Below are 14016 nucleotides of genomic sequence, written 5' to 3'. Positions count from 1 at the left end.
GGATGAGGTAAGTCATAACCATAACTCATAAGTGAATAAGTGATATGGCGCGTGGAACGTAATCGCCTACTCACCTTGACCTTAATCAGCCCCACCTTTAATCTAGTACTAACTTAGAATCGTTTTACATTTTTATTTATTTTTCAAGAAAACAGGGCATTTTATGACTCTTCCTTCCATAGTTCCATGCCTGTGTTTCCAATCCTGATTCCATTGCAATACTTATAGTGAAACGAAGAGAAGAAAAACATTAGAGAAACCAGATTAACTCCAAGCATGTCGCTCAACAAAGACATGAGAAAATCGTCACTCAATAGTGTTGACATGTTTTGGCACCTCACGTCAATTATATAATACTAATGTATCATATTCATTTGTTCTCTTGTTTATTAAATGTGTATAAAAGTAATAAAGATTGAATTAGTTTAGATGACAAATAATTTTTAATTTAAATAAAATATCTTGAATTCAAATTTTGAAAATAATAAATTCATTATAATATTCACATTAAATATAAAAAAATAATGACACCTCTTATAATTATTTACTTTATCATAAAATTATCATTATTTACTTTATCATAAAATTATCATCTCCATGACATCAACTTTGCCTCAAAATCGCAAAAAGAAACTAAAAACAACTAAGGTCTAGTTTGGGTAAAAAGTTTAATTAAACTCTTTTTAAAAAAATAGTTTAAACAATAAATACTTATGTTTTTATGTTCGATTTTTTTAATTCTAAAAGTGCTTGTTTTAAACGAAATGTAATAAAAAAAATTTTATTATGAGAGAAATAAATTTTTTTAATTTTTCCATAAGTATTTAAATAGCTTCTTAAAAAGTCACAATTTAATTTTAAAAATTGTATCAGACATTAATAATATACATTTTCATAAATTAAAAATTAAAAAAAAATTACTTATAAACCTATCTAAACAGACCCTAAATATTATTAATTCTATATAGCTAAGCTTTTTTTAAAAAAATAATAATATAATTTCCACCAGCCTAGCAGGCATGATCCCCTTAAAGATACATTTACAAAAATTGTCTATATCTGCAGAAAACACCGTAGATAAGAATTTCTCTCCAAACACTAATTGGGAAGGTGGTGGAGGGTCATATATTATTAGTTTGTTTAAAATGGCCTTGATAGAAATGGATACCAGTTTAATAAAGCCTCTTTCCTTATGAATAATTTGAAATTGAAAAGCCAACATAAATTCCATGCTCTGTACTTTAAGCATTAGCTACCTCCTCATCATTATCATGGTTAGTCATGTAAACTATGCATCCTGAACAAGATCATCTTCAATGACTAACTACACTTCTAGCAATGCATTTTCTGCATTTTTCAAATGGAAAAAGACATTGTGTATCACAAGGTACTCTCCAATTGGTTGAACATTTGAGAGTCATCAACTGCATTTTCACCATCATCGTTATCATCAGTTATATCCGCGGTATCAACTTCGGTCCACAATTCGCCATTGTTGATGGTACCATCGGATTCTGACAAGCCAATGAGTGACACAAAAACTTCATTCTTGATAAATCTAGACTGTCTCAACAACCCAGTTAACACTTCAGCACTTGTAGTATCATCTTTGTCCTGACAAAGTTTAAAGAATGCAGAAAAGTTTGTCGCCCTTGGTCTCCATTTGTTTAAAACATCGGCCACAAAAGCTTCTTTAAAGCAGGACAGAGCATCCGAAATCCTCTCATCAGCGATATGCCCAGAACAAATAATCTCCCAAGTTTTTGAATTCGGAATTCCACCACCCTCAGTCATTTGTCTAAAGAAACCCAGAGCTTTGTCAGTATTGCCTTTCTTGACATAACAGCCTATCAGAAGGTTTGTTATTCTCGGATCATAAGTCGAACTTGTTGAAAGCCATTCCTCATAAATTTTTTCTGCACCCTCAATATCATCCAGTTTAACCAGAGAAGCAATAATAGCATGGTATCCCAAGTTTGGTATAGTGGCAAACATTGATTTATAAGTACTCCACACACGATAAACGTCGTCTTTCTTTCCAACACTTCCATATAAGCTCAGAAGATAATGAAATGGTACTCTATCCCGGCCTTTGATTCTACTCTCAACCTTTCTTAAGCAGCCTACTGCTTTTTCAAACATATTCATATTTATATACATTGTAGCCATTGTGCTGAATGTAGTCCAATTAGGAACAATCTTCGGGTCCTTCACCATCTGGTCAAACACCTCCTCCATCTTTTCTATTGATCCTCGAGAACCACATGAAGATAGCCAGATATTATATGAATAGATATCGAGCCGTATGTTTTTCCCTCTCATTTCTGAAGCCAACATATCAACTTTATCATAAACCTTAAGGTTCACATACAGAGTCATCATTACATTAAATGGTAGCGAATGTACTGCATAACCTTTACTCCTCATTTTGTCAAATAATGCCTCTGCCTTTTCCTTCATTCTATATCGCACGTATACATTCAAAAGGGCTCCATAGGTCCTTCTATCTGTTAACTTATCAGCCAGACTCAGAAAATACTCTTCTGCACTCGAAACTCCATGAACCTTGGAAATCAGATCTAACTGAATTGCTGCATCACTTGAAGATACACTAAACCTCTCTGGTTTGTTGTTCATCCAACCATAAACCTGTAACATTACACAAATTGCTTTCATAAACAGCTAATATTAAAACATTATGAGGCAGAGACAAATCTGTAATCACAAAATTTCAAAGGAAGCATTCCATTTAATAGAAAAGTGGGAAAAATGGCATTGTAAGTATTGCAAAATTTATAATTTACAATACAAAAGGATAATAAAGGAATGCTTGTACAAATACTTAAAGCTAGGGAGACAAAATATTGTAAATGATTGATTTGATTTCATTCAATATATATATATATAGGAAAATTCAGAAAACACTGTTGGTTTAGCATATTTCCACAACAAAGCACAAGATAATCAAATTCCTCCTATTAGCTTCAGTTAACATTGCGAATTCTATCGTCATATTTGTATACTCAAAGAGCCTTACTCTCTACATCCCATAACCTAATACGCGAAGTCAGGCATTCGTTATACAAAAATGCTACGAGCACACCAAAAACCAGCCACCAAATTAGCCGCTATATATTTTTTAACTCATTTTTAATGAGTATTTTGTATTTTAATATGTATTCTATACCAATGGCTGATTTTTCTTGTGCATCTGGCATGGTTGTTCATTGTAACATAATCAAAACATCTAAAGCATCATTCAATTCCTAAATAAGAAGCATGTCATTATCCATTCAGAAAAGAGGTACCAAATAAATAAATCAATCATTGGATAATATACCTTATTATTCTTACCTCAAGGGCTCTTTTATATCTTTTATACTTTCTCAGCTCTTTGATAACCCTACACAGCTCCCATTTAGTAAAGCTCTTTCCTTCATCTTCCCACTGTTCTAACACAGCGGCGGAACCGATTTCAGGGTTCTGCATCAACGATATTCTCTTGTATATATCATTCCACCTGACGATGGGTCTGCGCTCGTAGTCCACGGTGCCATAACTATGGATCTTTGAGATGGAGCACGTGACAGAGAGCCCCTGAAAGCACGTGACACCCCTACATCCAATGGAGAGAGTGGGAATTTTAGAGGGAAGAGCAGTGGAATAAGAGACGGCATATGAAAGGGAAAGGGCTTTATGCAAAGAGGACTGAAGCAGCAGCATCTTGACTCTTGAGGCAGAAATGGCTAACAGGACAAAGAGCTCGATGAAGTTTCAAGGTGATAAAGTAAAGTAATACCCAAATGGGTGTCCAAATAAGGCTAGAAGTGAGCGAGCTACAAAAATGAAGTTTGTTTCAAAGATCGGTTCATTAAGTCTATTTTGTAAACTTAAGTTCAGTTTAATTAAAGTTTATAAATTGGTTCGAACTTAGAGTTGGTTTAAATAATAAAAATATAATCTATAATTTTATATTAATAAATTATAATTATATATATTAAAAAATAAATTTTATATATTATTTATTTATTAATTATAAATTTTTTATTTATATTTTATATTTATAAAATATGACTATAAAATTTTAAATAAATAAAAATATTAATATATATATATATATATAAAATTATATATTATTATTTTATATATATATTAAATTATTAATACGTATATTCTACATGAATTCAATCTAAACTTTTAATATTATATATATAATCAAGCTAACTCATGAGTTAATGAGTTGAGCTTATCCAAGCTCAAACTCAACTTATTTAATTTATAAGCTCAATTTCAAATTCAAATTCGGCTTACCAGTTTATGAATTCTCCTTATCAAACTATTAATGAGTCGAGCTCGAACTAGCTTGCCTCACTTTCAGTCCTATGTTCAAAGAATTCGCCTCTCACCAATCAAAACGACACTCACACCAACCAAAATGATACCACCATTCCCAGCCTCGTGTCCGAGTTGCGAGCCACCACTCGCGATTTTGACCGAGTCGAACGCGCCTTGCTTGAAAGGGAATAACGCCTCATTGCGGCGATTCAAGAGAAGGATAACGAAATCACGTCCCTTAAATTGCAGCACAAGAAGTTCAGAAATGAAAAATCAAAAATAGTCGTTGAGGCTAAGAAAGAGGAGAATGTTGGTTCTGATTCAATTGGTGCTGGAAAGTATATGCATTGTTTGGAGATGAAGAATGAATTGGAAAAAGAGAAGGGTGTGAGTGAGCCTCTTAGGGATAGGAACATGCAGTTGTAGTTTGAAAAGTCTGAACTCTTGGAAGAGAAGAAGAAATGGACTAATCAGAGAGGTGTTGTTGAGGATCTTATGAAGAGAAACATTAAATTGGAAGCTGAGAAGTGTGGGTTATTGGAAGAGAAAGGGAAATGGGATGCTGCCAAGAGTGGGATTGATGGGTTGAGAAGGGAGGAGAGTCGTGGTGCCTTTGAGTAAAGGGTTTTTCTGTAATTTAGGAAATAAGATTTAGGTGTTTCTTGTTTTATAGGTTGTATATTCCTTTATTTAATGAATATTCTGTTAACATTAATTTTTTTGTCACCGTAGAGACTTAATTATAAAATTTAATATGGTATAGAAACCCAATTGAAAAGAAAAAAAAGTATAGGGACCTAATTGAAAATTCAGTGAAACTATAGGTATCGACAGAATAATTAAACCTATTATTAATTATTATGATAGGAAAAACCAAATTGCTATTAATTTTAAATAAATATTTTTAAATATTAATTATAAAAGATTAATCACTAGTAAATAATTTGGATGCTATAAGAATGGCTCATTATGAGCAGGTGCTACTGAGAAAAATTCTTAGAAGCCTTACAAAAGAGTGAAAAACCAAAAGTACTATCATAGTTGAGAGTAACAATTGACAAAATGACCTATAATGAGTTGAGTGAAAAATGTTTAGCCTATGAAACCATACACTTCACCCAAGACACAAAAAAGAAAGGAGTGTCCCTAAGATTCAAAATAGAATCATTGGAAGATGATTCTTATGATAGTTGATGCACCATTATTTGGTGGTGCATTCTATACTGAATTTAGGGGATTTTATCACCCTTTTTCTATATTTGTTCCATAAAATAGCATGATTTTATAAATTCTCCTTAATTTGTGCTTAAGTGTGAAAACATGCTTTTTAGGCCCTTAATTGGTTAATTTTAATTCACATTTGGTTCCACTAGATGCCTTGATGTGTGTGTTAGTGATTTCAGATTGAAAAGGTTACGAATGGATCCAAGGAGTGAAGAGAAAACCATGCAAAGTGGAGAAACCATGGAAAATCAAGGATTTGGGATGCACTCATCGACGCGCACGTGTAGCTGACGCGCACGCATGGAATATGAAGTCGCATGGCGACGCGTACGCGTACATGACGCGTACGCGTGGAGAGCAAAAATGCCAAACGACGCGTACTCGTGACCCACGCGTGCGCGTCGATACTCGCACGTGACCTCATTAAAGTGAAAACGCTGGGGGCAATTTCTGGGCTTCCCAGGCCCAAATCTAACTCATTCCAGAGCCTATTACAAGCAGAAATCAAGAGGAGTCAAGGGAGGACACACATAGTTGAGTTTGGGATGATGCTTTAGTTAGTTTCTAGAGAGAGAAGCTCTCTCTTCTCTCTAAAATTAGGTTAGAGGTAGATTGGAATTTCTTAGATCTAGGTTTAATTCATGCTTTGATTTACTTTTCCTTTACAATTTCTTGTTCTTCTACCTTTGCTTTCCTAGTTTAGCATTTGAATTCTTGTAATTGTTTACCTTATTGTTGATGCAATCTTGTTTCTTCTACTTCTCTTTATGCAATTTCATTTTTTATTTCTTTTATTGTTGATTTGAATTGTTGATGTTTAATTCCTTGCAATTAGTAGTTGTAGATCTACTTTTCTTGCAATCTTATTTTGCTTTCCTTTTATGCCTTCCAAGTGTTTGATTAAATGCTTGGAAGGATGTTAGTATAGATTTTTCTCCTCTTGGCTTTGGTTGAGTAATTAGAGACTCTTGAGTTATCAAACTCTTTTGTTGATTGATAATTGGAAGTTGCTAGTTGACTTGAAGTTCACTAAAGCTAGTCTTTCACTATGATTTGACTAGGACTTGTGAACTCAAGCTGATTTATCCACTTGACTTTCTTTCATAGTTAGAGGTTGACTAAGTGGGAGCAATAGACAATTTTTATCACAATTGATGATGATAATGAGGATAGGACTTCTAATTCTCATTCCTTGCCAAGAGCTTTCTTAGTTATTAGTTTACCCCTTTTGCAATTTATCTTTCATGTCTCTTATCCAAAACCCCAAAATATACTATCCATAACCAATAGCAAGAACACTTCCCTGCAATTCCTTTGAGAGATGACCCGTGGTTTGAATACTTCGGTTATTTTTATTGGGGTTTGTACTTATGACAAACAATTTTTTGCATGAGAGGATTATTTGTTGGTTTAGAAACTATACTTGCAACGAGATTTCATTTGTGAAATTCTATACCATCAAAAATCTCTTCATCAAAAATCTCTTTTGATCGCCTATGCAGTAAATCTCATTACTGTTTCTTAGATGGCTATTTCAGATATTTTCAAATCCACATTGCTCCGGAAGATCAAGAGAAAACTACCTTCACATGCCCTTTCGGAACGTATGCGTATAAAAGAATGCCATTTGGCTTGTGCAACGCACCGGCAACGTTCCAAAGGTGTATGATGAGTATATTTGCGAATATTTTGGAGCATTGCATGGAGGTGTTCATGGACGATTTTAGTGTCTATGGGGATTCCTTTGATCTTTGTCTAGACAATCTTGCAAAAGTATTAGAGAGGTGTACTAAATCAAACCTTGTGTTAAATTTTGAGAAATGCCATTTTATGGTTAGACAAGGTATTGTTTTAGGGCACATTGTCTCTAATTAAGGGATCTATGTTGATCCAAAAAAGGTCAATGTTATTTCTAGTATGCCTTACCCCTCTTCTGTGAGGGAAGTCCATGCATTTCTTGGCCATGCAGGTTTTTACCGGCGATTCATTAAGGACTTTAGTAAGGTGGCACTACCTCTCTCTCGATTGTTGCAAAAGAATGTGGAATTTGATTTGAGTGTAGAGTGCATGGAGGCCTTTGATAAGCTCAAGATTGCTTTGATCCAAGCTCCCATAGTGAGAGGGCCGGACTGGACTAGACCATTCGAGATTATGTGTGATGCCTCAAACTATACAGTGGGAGCGGCGCTAGCTCAGAGCGATGGTAAAAATCCTTATGTCATTGCCTATGCCTCTAAAACTTTAGATGGAGCGCAATCCAATTATACTACCACCGAGAAGGAGTTGTTAGCCATTGTCTTTGCCTTGGATAAATTCTGGGTTTATCTACTTGGCTCTAAGGTGGTAGTGTACTCGGATCATGCGGCATTGAAATATTTGTTGGCCAAAAAGGAATTGAAACCAAGGTTAATCCGATGGGTGTTGCTATTGCAAGAATTTGACCTAGAAATCAAAGATAGGAGTGGTTTGCAAAACTTAGTGGCGGACCACTTGAGTCGCCTTGAGCACACAAAGGGCGATCCCACTCCTATTAATAATACATTTCCTCTTGAGGTCTTGCTAGCAATATCCGAAGTGATCCCTTGGTATGCACCTATTGCCAATTACTTGGTTGCTCGCACCTTTCCTCCCAATTTTTCTCAACATCAATGACGCCAGGACGTCTGCTTGGGCCACCAATCTTGGCGAGGTTAACAACCCCACTATGGTGAAAGTAGCCAAGAACCCACCTTGGTTGGCTAAGCCAAGGATGCACCTCTTACCTTGTAAGAGAGCTCTCTTAGCAACAGATTCTTCTTGCTGAGCAAGCCATAAACGGAATCTAGTGTTGTTTCCAAGTTGAGGTATCAACATAACAAGTAGTCATTGAATAAGAAAGCATAACATATCACCAATTACCTATACACTTTGACTCTCCTTCCATTGCCATCATCATCATTCATCAGTTTATTTATATATGGCATTGGTAGATAGCTGCCCTACTCATTCAGCAACAACCAGCATTTGATTTGATTTTCATATTTAGCATTCAGCAACAACCATTACAAAACAGCAGCATAACAACAACAGTGCCATAACAAAACAACATCATAACAACAATAGTGCCATAACAAGTCATTAATCACAAATTCCAAATTCGAAGTGATCACACAATCACAGTGCCATAACAAAACAGCAGCATAACAACATCAGCAGCTTAACAAGTCACTAATCAGAAATTCCAAATTCAAAACATTCATCAGTGATAGCAGAATCACAGTGCGTTAACAAAACAGCAGCCCAACAAGGGGAAAAGAACAATGAAAGTCACAAAAGAAATTGGCAACTATATTCCTGTTTCCTGCATTTAATTACTCATAAACAAAATTCAACTCCACTTGAATTGTTAATTTAACCTTGGTCTTATAGAATCATAAATAGGAATACATTACATTGCTCTTTCTTCTAAAATTCAAGCAAAAACAAAAAGGAATGGTAAGTATATTAGAAAAAGAAACTCAACTGTTACATTGCTCTTTCTTCTAAAATTCAAGCAAAAAAAAAAAACAAAAAGAATGGTAAGTATATTAGAAAAAGAAACTCAACTTTTAGGAGACAGTAACAAAATCATGAAATTTAAACAAGATCAAATTCAGACCAAAACCATAATTAGAAAAATCAATGTATAATATTATTATTTATATACATTCAAAAAGGAGGGACACTCACAAATTTAGCATGATTTTGAAGTAGAACAAGAATGAGGGCATTTGAAATCAGTGGTAACATGATGGCAAGGCACGACAGAGGCAACAGCACTGGCGGCCGTCTTCGAGCTCAAACACGACGGAAGAAGCAAAGGCTTCACCCTTCGCGCGCCTCCTCCTGCGACCTCCACCCTTCTTTCCCATTCGCAGCGCATTCTCTCTCTCGTCACTTAACGATGACTACGACGACGATGGACGGCGGCAGTAGCGCGACGAAGCAGACAAAGACGAGGACTGAGACCGAATTGAGGAATAAGCTGTGATTGTTCGAGCAGAAGAGGGTGGAGCATATGCGGCGCGACGCGACCGCAGAGATGAGCTGCGACGACGCTGAAACAGTAGGGACGACGACTGGACCAAATTCGACGGCGGCGGTAGGACGGCGGCGGTGACACAGCTTTAAGAGGAGAGTGATGAGGCTAAGGTTTGAGAGAGGGAAGCAAATGCGTGAGACCGAAAGGCTGGTTCCCTTTTCTTCTAATACCAAAACGGTGATGTTTTTGGCAGAAAAGTGAAAACCGGCCGGGTCCCGGTTCGGTCCGACCAGCCGGTTTTTGGCCGGTTCAACAGTTTCAGAACGGTTTTTAAATTGCCGGTTTTACCTATTAAACCGAATCGAAATTGTTGGCGGTTTCCGGTTGGATCGGTTCGACCAATCGGCCCGATTCGATTTTTAGAACCATGATAATTAGTATCAATATCATGGTTATGAAAACCGGATCGGACCGACTGATCGAACCGAAAACCGACAATAAAAATGGTTCGGTCCGCTGCTTATAACCGTTGGAGGAAAAACTACTTGAAAACCACCGAACCGGCCGGTTGGATCAGATCGGTAACCGGCCGGTTCGAATTAAACAACGTCGTTTTGTTGATTTGAAAAAAAAAACAAAACAGAAGCAGATCCATTCGTGAATCAATCCCCCCTTCTTCCGGGAGTGGATCCTCTCCAGTGAAGAAAAAACTGTTGTGATCTCTCACCCTTCATTGTTCTCTCTCTCTCATATTTAATTTTGGTCCCACTTATAAATTTAATGGTAAGAGATCACACTGCATTTCCTCAAGTGTTAGAAAAACTGGAGATGATCCATTTCCCCCTTTTTCTCCAATCATTAGTCACTCCCTGAAGAACTCTGAAGCAAAGGGAAAACCCTAGCCCTTCATCACCGCTGCCGTTCCTAGGTCCTCAGCGCCGCCGCCGTCCCCAGGTCCTCAGCGCCGCCGCTTCTTCCTCTTCCCTGTGTCTGGAACCCAGTAGCTCGGCACGTCGTCTTCATCTTCGCTGGCTTCTCGGCACGGAACCCAGGTTAGTGGCTTCTCGTCTTCATCTTCGCTGAATGTTCGGTCTTCTTTTTGGTTTGAAGTTCTGAAATTGTTGTTCTTCGGTCTTCTTCTTCCATTTTTTTCCATTTTTCTTGTACTGTTTTGTAAATTGTAATTGCCTGTTGCTGATGGATTGGTCTTGTATTTGCTGGTTGCTGATGTTTGTAAGATTTTTTTTCAAATTTACTGATGGCTCGATGGCTCTGTTACTCTGCTTTAGTGTTTTCTAAGTGCTCGATGGCTCTGATAGTGTTTTACTAGTTGCTGATGGCTCCTAATTTTTTTGTTCAAAATTACTAATGGCTTTGTTTTGTAGTTGCTGGTTTTGCTGGTTTTGCTGGGTGAAGGTTTAGTGTTTTCCCTCAAATTAATTTTGGTTCATGTGATTTAATTGGTGTTTAGGGTACAAAGTGAAAAGCTGTTTTTAATTGGATTTGCAAGGTGATTTTTGGTTGATTTTTTATTTAATTTGGTAATGGTATTTATTATTGGGTTTATTTAGTTTTCATTCTTTTTAAATTTGGTAGTGTGATTACTTGTTGCTGTTTTGTAATGTTTGTTGCTGAATGATGATTGTTCTTTCTTGGCTCTGTTTAGTAATGTTTATTGAAATTTTGTACATTTTCAATGCATATTTGTATATGTGTTATTAGTCAAAATCATTCACGATTCCTCTGTGCTTGCAGCCTCTTAGCATCTTATGCCACTCGGGACATAGACAAATTTACGACTGAATTTTCTCGTGGTGATGGTCAAGGCCATGCAAATTTATTCAAAGTAGTTAAACATTACTTGCCTAGTCCAGTATATACGCTCTCTATTCCTTAGAGTAAAAAATTTGTGAATTCATGAATATTATGTTTTTTGGAGACAAATCCACAAGGAAAGCATTCAAGTTATCGTACAACATAGAACAAAATTCACCTCACTACACTATATAATCATGCATCCAAGTTCATATCTATTTCCAGTTAGTTTGTAGTTTTGTACTATAAATGATTTGTACATATTATCGTAAAATAAAAAATAACACTGGTTACAATTGTTTGTACTATAAATCATGAAAGTTGTTTGTATAATGTGAGATCTTAGTGAATAAGTTGTTTGTATTCAATGATTATTTGAATCTCCAGTGTTGTCTTCTTATCTATTTTTATGCTATTAATTCATCTCTACATGTTGCTTGACGTATTCTAAAATCTATCAAAAGACACTGTTGTATTATGTCTTACCTATTTGTCAAGTATATTAGTATATTTTGTAATAGTAATGAATTTATGTGATGAATTCCTATTATTTGTAATATTAAGGAGATGGATTCACCATTAGTATTACAAGATTTGTTCAATTTGTTTGATCTTTTTTAATTCTTTGCATTAGGAAAGAGATGAAAGAGATATTGTTGTCTCAATGATAGTGTTGTCATGAGACAAAAATGAGTAGAGCTATATTTTAGGATGTTTATTTATAATTTATTTATTATTTTATTCTAAAACGATTTTTCAGTTGAATCACGTTTGGACTGGTTGGACTAATGAACCAATAAACTAGTGGTTAGAATGGTTCGATAATCAGTCTGGTTCTTAGAACTTTGATGATATAAAGAAGAAAAAACATGCACTATAGACTATAGAGGATTTAAAAATTTCTTTCACAAACATACTTTTTAGCTTAAGCGCATGGCATGTGTATAAATTCAGAAAAAATGGATATAATGATAGAGTTATAGACGAAAAACTCCTCCATAAAAAAATTACGAAACTATAAATTATAAATTATCATAAAAGAACTTTAACAATGCCTTTATGATTTTTATCTCAAACTACAAATTATTCATTTTTAATATTTTTTTAACTCTTTGATATACATAAATTAATTACGATATTTTTTTGATAAAAAATTGATCAAGATAAATTTGTGTTAATACTCAATAGTTAATAGAGAAAGTCTAGGGGTCAATAGTTTTATTAAAATTTGGTTAGTACTTAACCATCAAAAGAAATGTGAGCAATTCTACATTATTAAATATAATTTTACATCATTAAAAATATTAATAATGACTAATTGATAGTTATAAATTACAATATATATTGTTTACTTCGCGGCCAAATCGTAAGTTTTTTTTATATCAAAAGTAAAATATTTTAAAAACGTATTCAAAACCAAAGTAAAATTTATTGTGTATCATTCAGCTGAATGTCCATGTGGACCTGAGTCAATAGCAAAACCGAAACAGAGGTTGAGTCGTTATGACTTATAAGTTATTTGGATTACAGTTTGTAAATGAGAGTTTGTATAAAATTGATTTTGATGATAAGTTAGTTTGAGTTAACGTGATTTATGTTTGGCAATCTTTATATCAAAATTGATTATAGTAAAATAAATGTTGTTTGGATTATACTATTCAAAATCACTTTTAGATGAAAAATTACTAAAAGAGATATCAATTTTATATACCTGCAAAATCTAAATACTATAAAAAATAATATAAAAAATATTTATTATATAAATAAAATAAATACAATAAAAAATAAAAATATAAAAGAGAGTATTATAAATTTTATAATGTCAGACAAAAAAAATATTCTATAAATTTTTTTAGTATCGTCAGTACTCTTTAATTTAGTATTATTTTAGACTATAAATTTTCATTATTTATAGAATTAATAAAAATAAAAAAAATTAATACAAAACAAAATAAAGTACATCAAAGAAAAGAAAAAAAAATCATATAGATAAGAAATAATAAAAATTTCATAAAACCAACAACATATACCATATGAACAAAAAAATATCATAAAACGTAAATAAAATTCATATGAATAAAATCAAATAAAAAATAAAAAAATTTCATACACACAGCATAAATACAATGCAGTAAATGATAGGAAAAAAAATTCATATGAAAAAATAATAAAAATTAATAAAATACCTGAAAAATTAAAACACTATAAAAAATAAAAAAAAGTCAAAAACATTTATCATATGAATAAAAGAAATACAATAAAATAAATAAAAAATTATATAAACAAAGCCAACTAAAAATAAAAAAAAAGATTTCATAAAAAATATACATATAAAAAATAATATAATAAATGATAAAAAAACTCATATAAATACATAACATGAGAAATCAGAAGACTTACACCAATAATATAAAAATATTTATCATATAAATAAAAATATAATAAAAAAATATAAATAAAAAATACAATAAAAAAATATAAAAATTAAAACATGAAAATGAGTATTAAAAATAATAAAAAATTAAAATATTCAATTTTCTAGTAATTGAAATAAATCTGAACGATTTTGATGAAAAAAATTGGAACGAAAAAACTATGAAGAAGTAAAAAGAACTACAAAAAACGATTGTAAAGATAATAGT

The 14016-nt window shown here is 33.5% G+C and overlaps 1 protein-coding gene across 1 annotated transcript; it reads right to left on the bottom strand.

Annotated features, from left to right (window-relative positions):
* Window positions 1-1171: 1171 nt before the first annotated feature.
* Window positions 1172-3854, bottom strand: LOC107608748 (pentatricopeptide repeat-containing protein At1g02150). The gene is made up of 2 exons (XM_016310472.3): window positions 3355-3854; window positions 1172-2649 (listed from the first exon to the last, which is right to left on the bottom strand). Exons 1-2 carry the CDS (start codon window positions 3721-3723, stop codon window positions 1381-1383), a joined length of 1638 nt encoding a protein of 545 aa, XP_016165958.1. The 5' UTR covers window positions 3724-3854; the 3' UTR covers window positions 1172-1380.
* Window positions 3855-14016: the final 10162 nt, after the last annotated feature.

This window comes from Arachis ipaensis, chromosome B7 (genome assembly GCF_059453495.1).
Source record: "Arachis ipaensis isolate K30076 ecotype BB chromosome B7, ASM5945349v1, whole genome shotgun sequence".
NCBI classification, from domain to species: Eukaryota; Viridiplantae; Streptophyta; class Magnoliopsida; order Fabales; family Fabaceae; genus Arachis; species Arachis ipaensis.
Note: the sequence above shows the minus strand (reverse complement) of the source record. Positions and strands in the feature narration are given on the sequence as shown.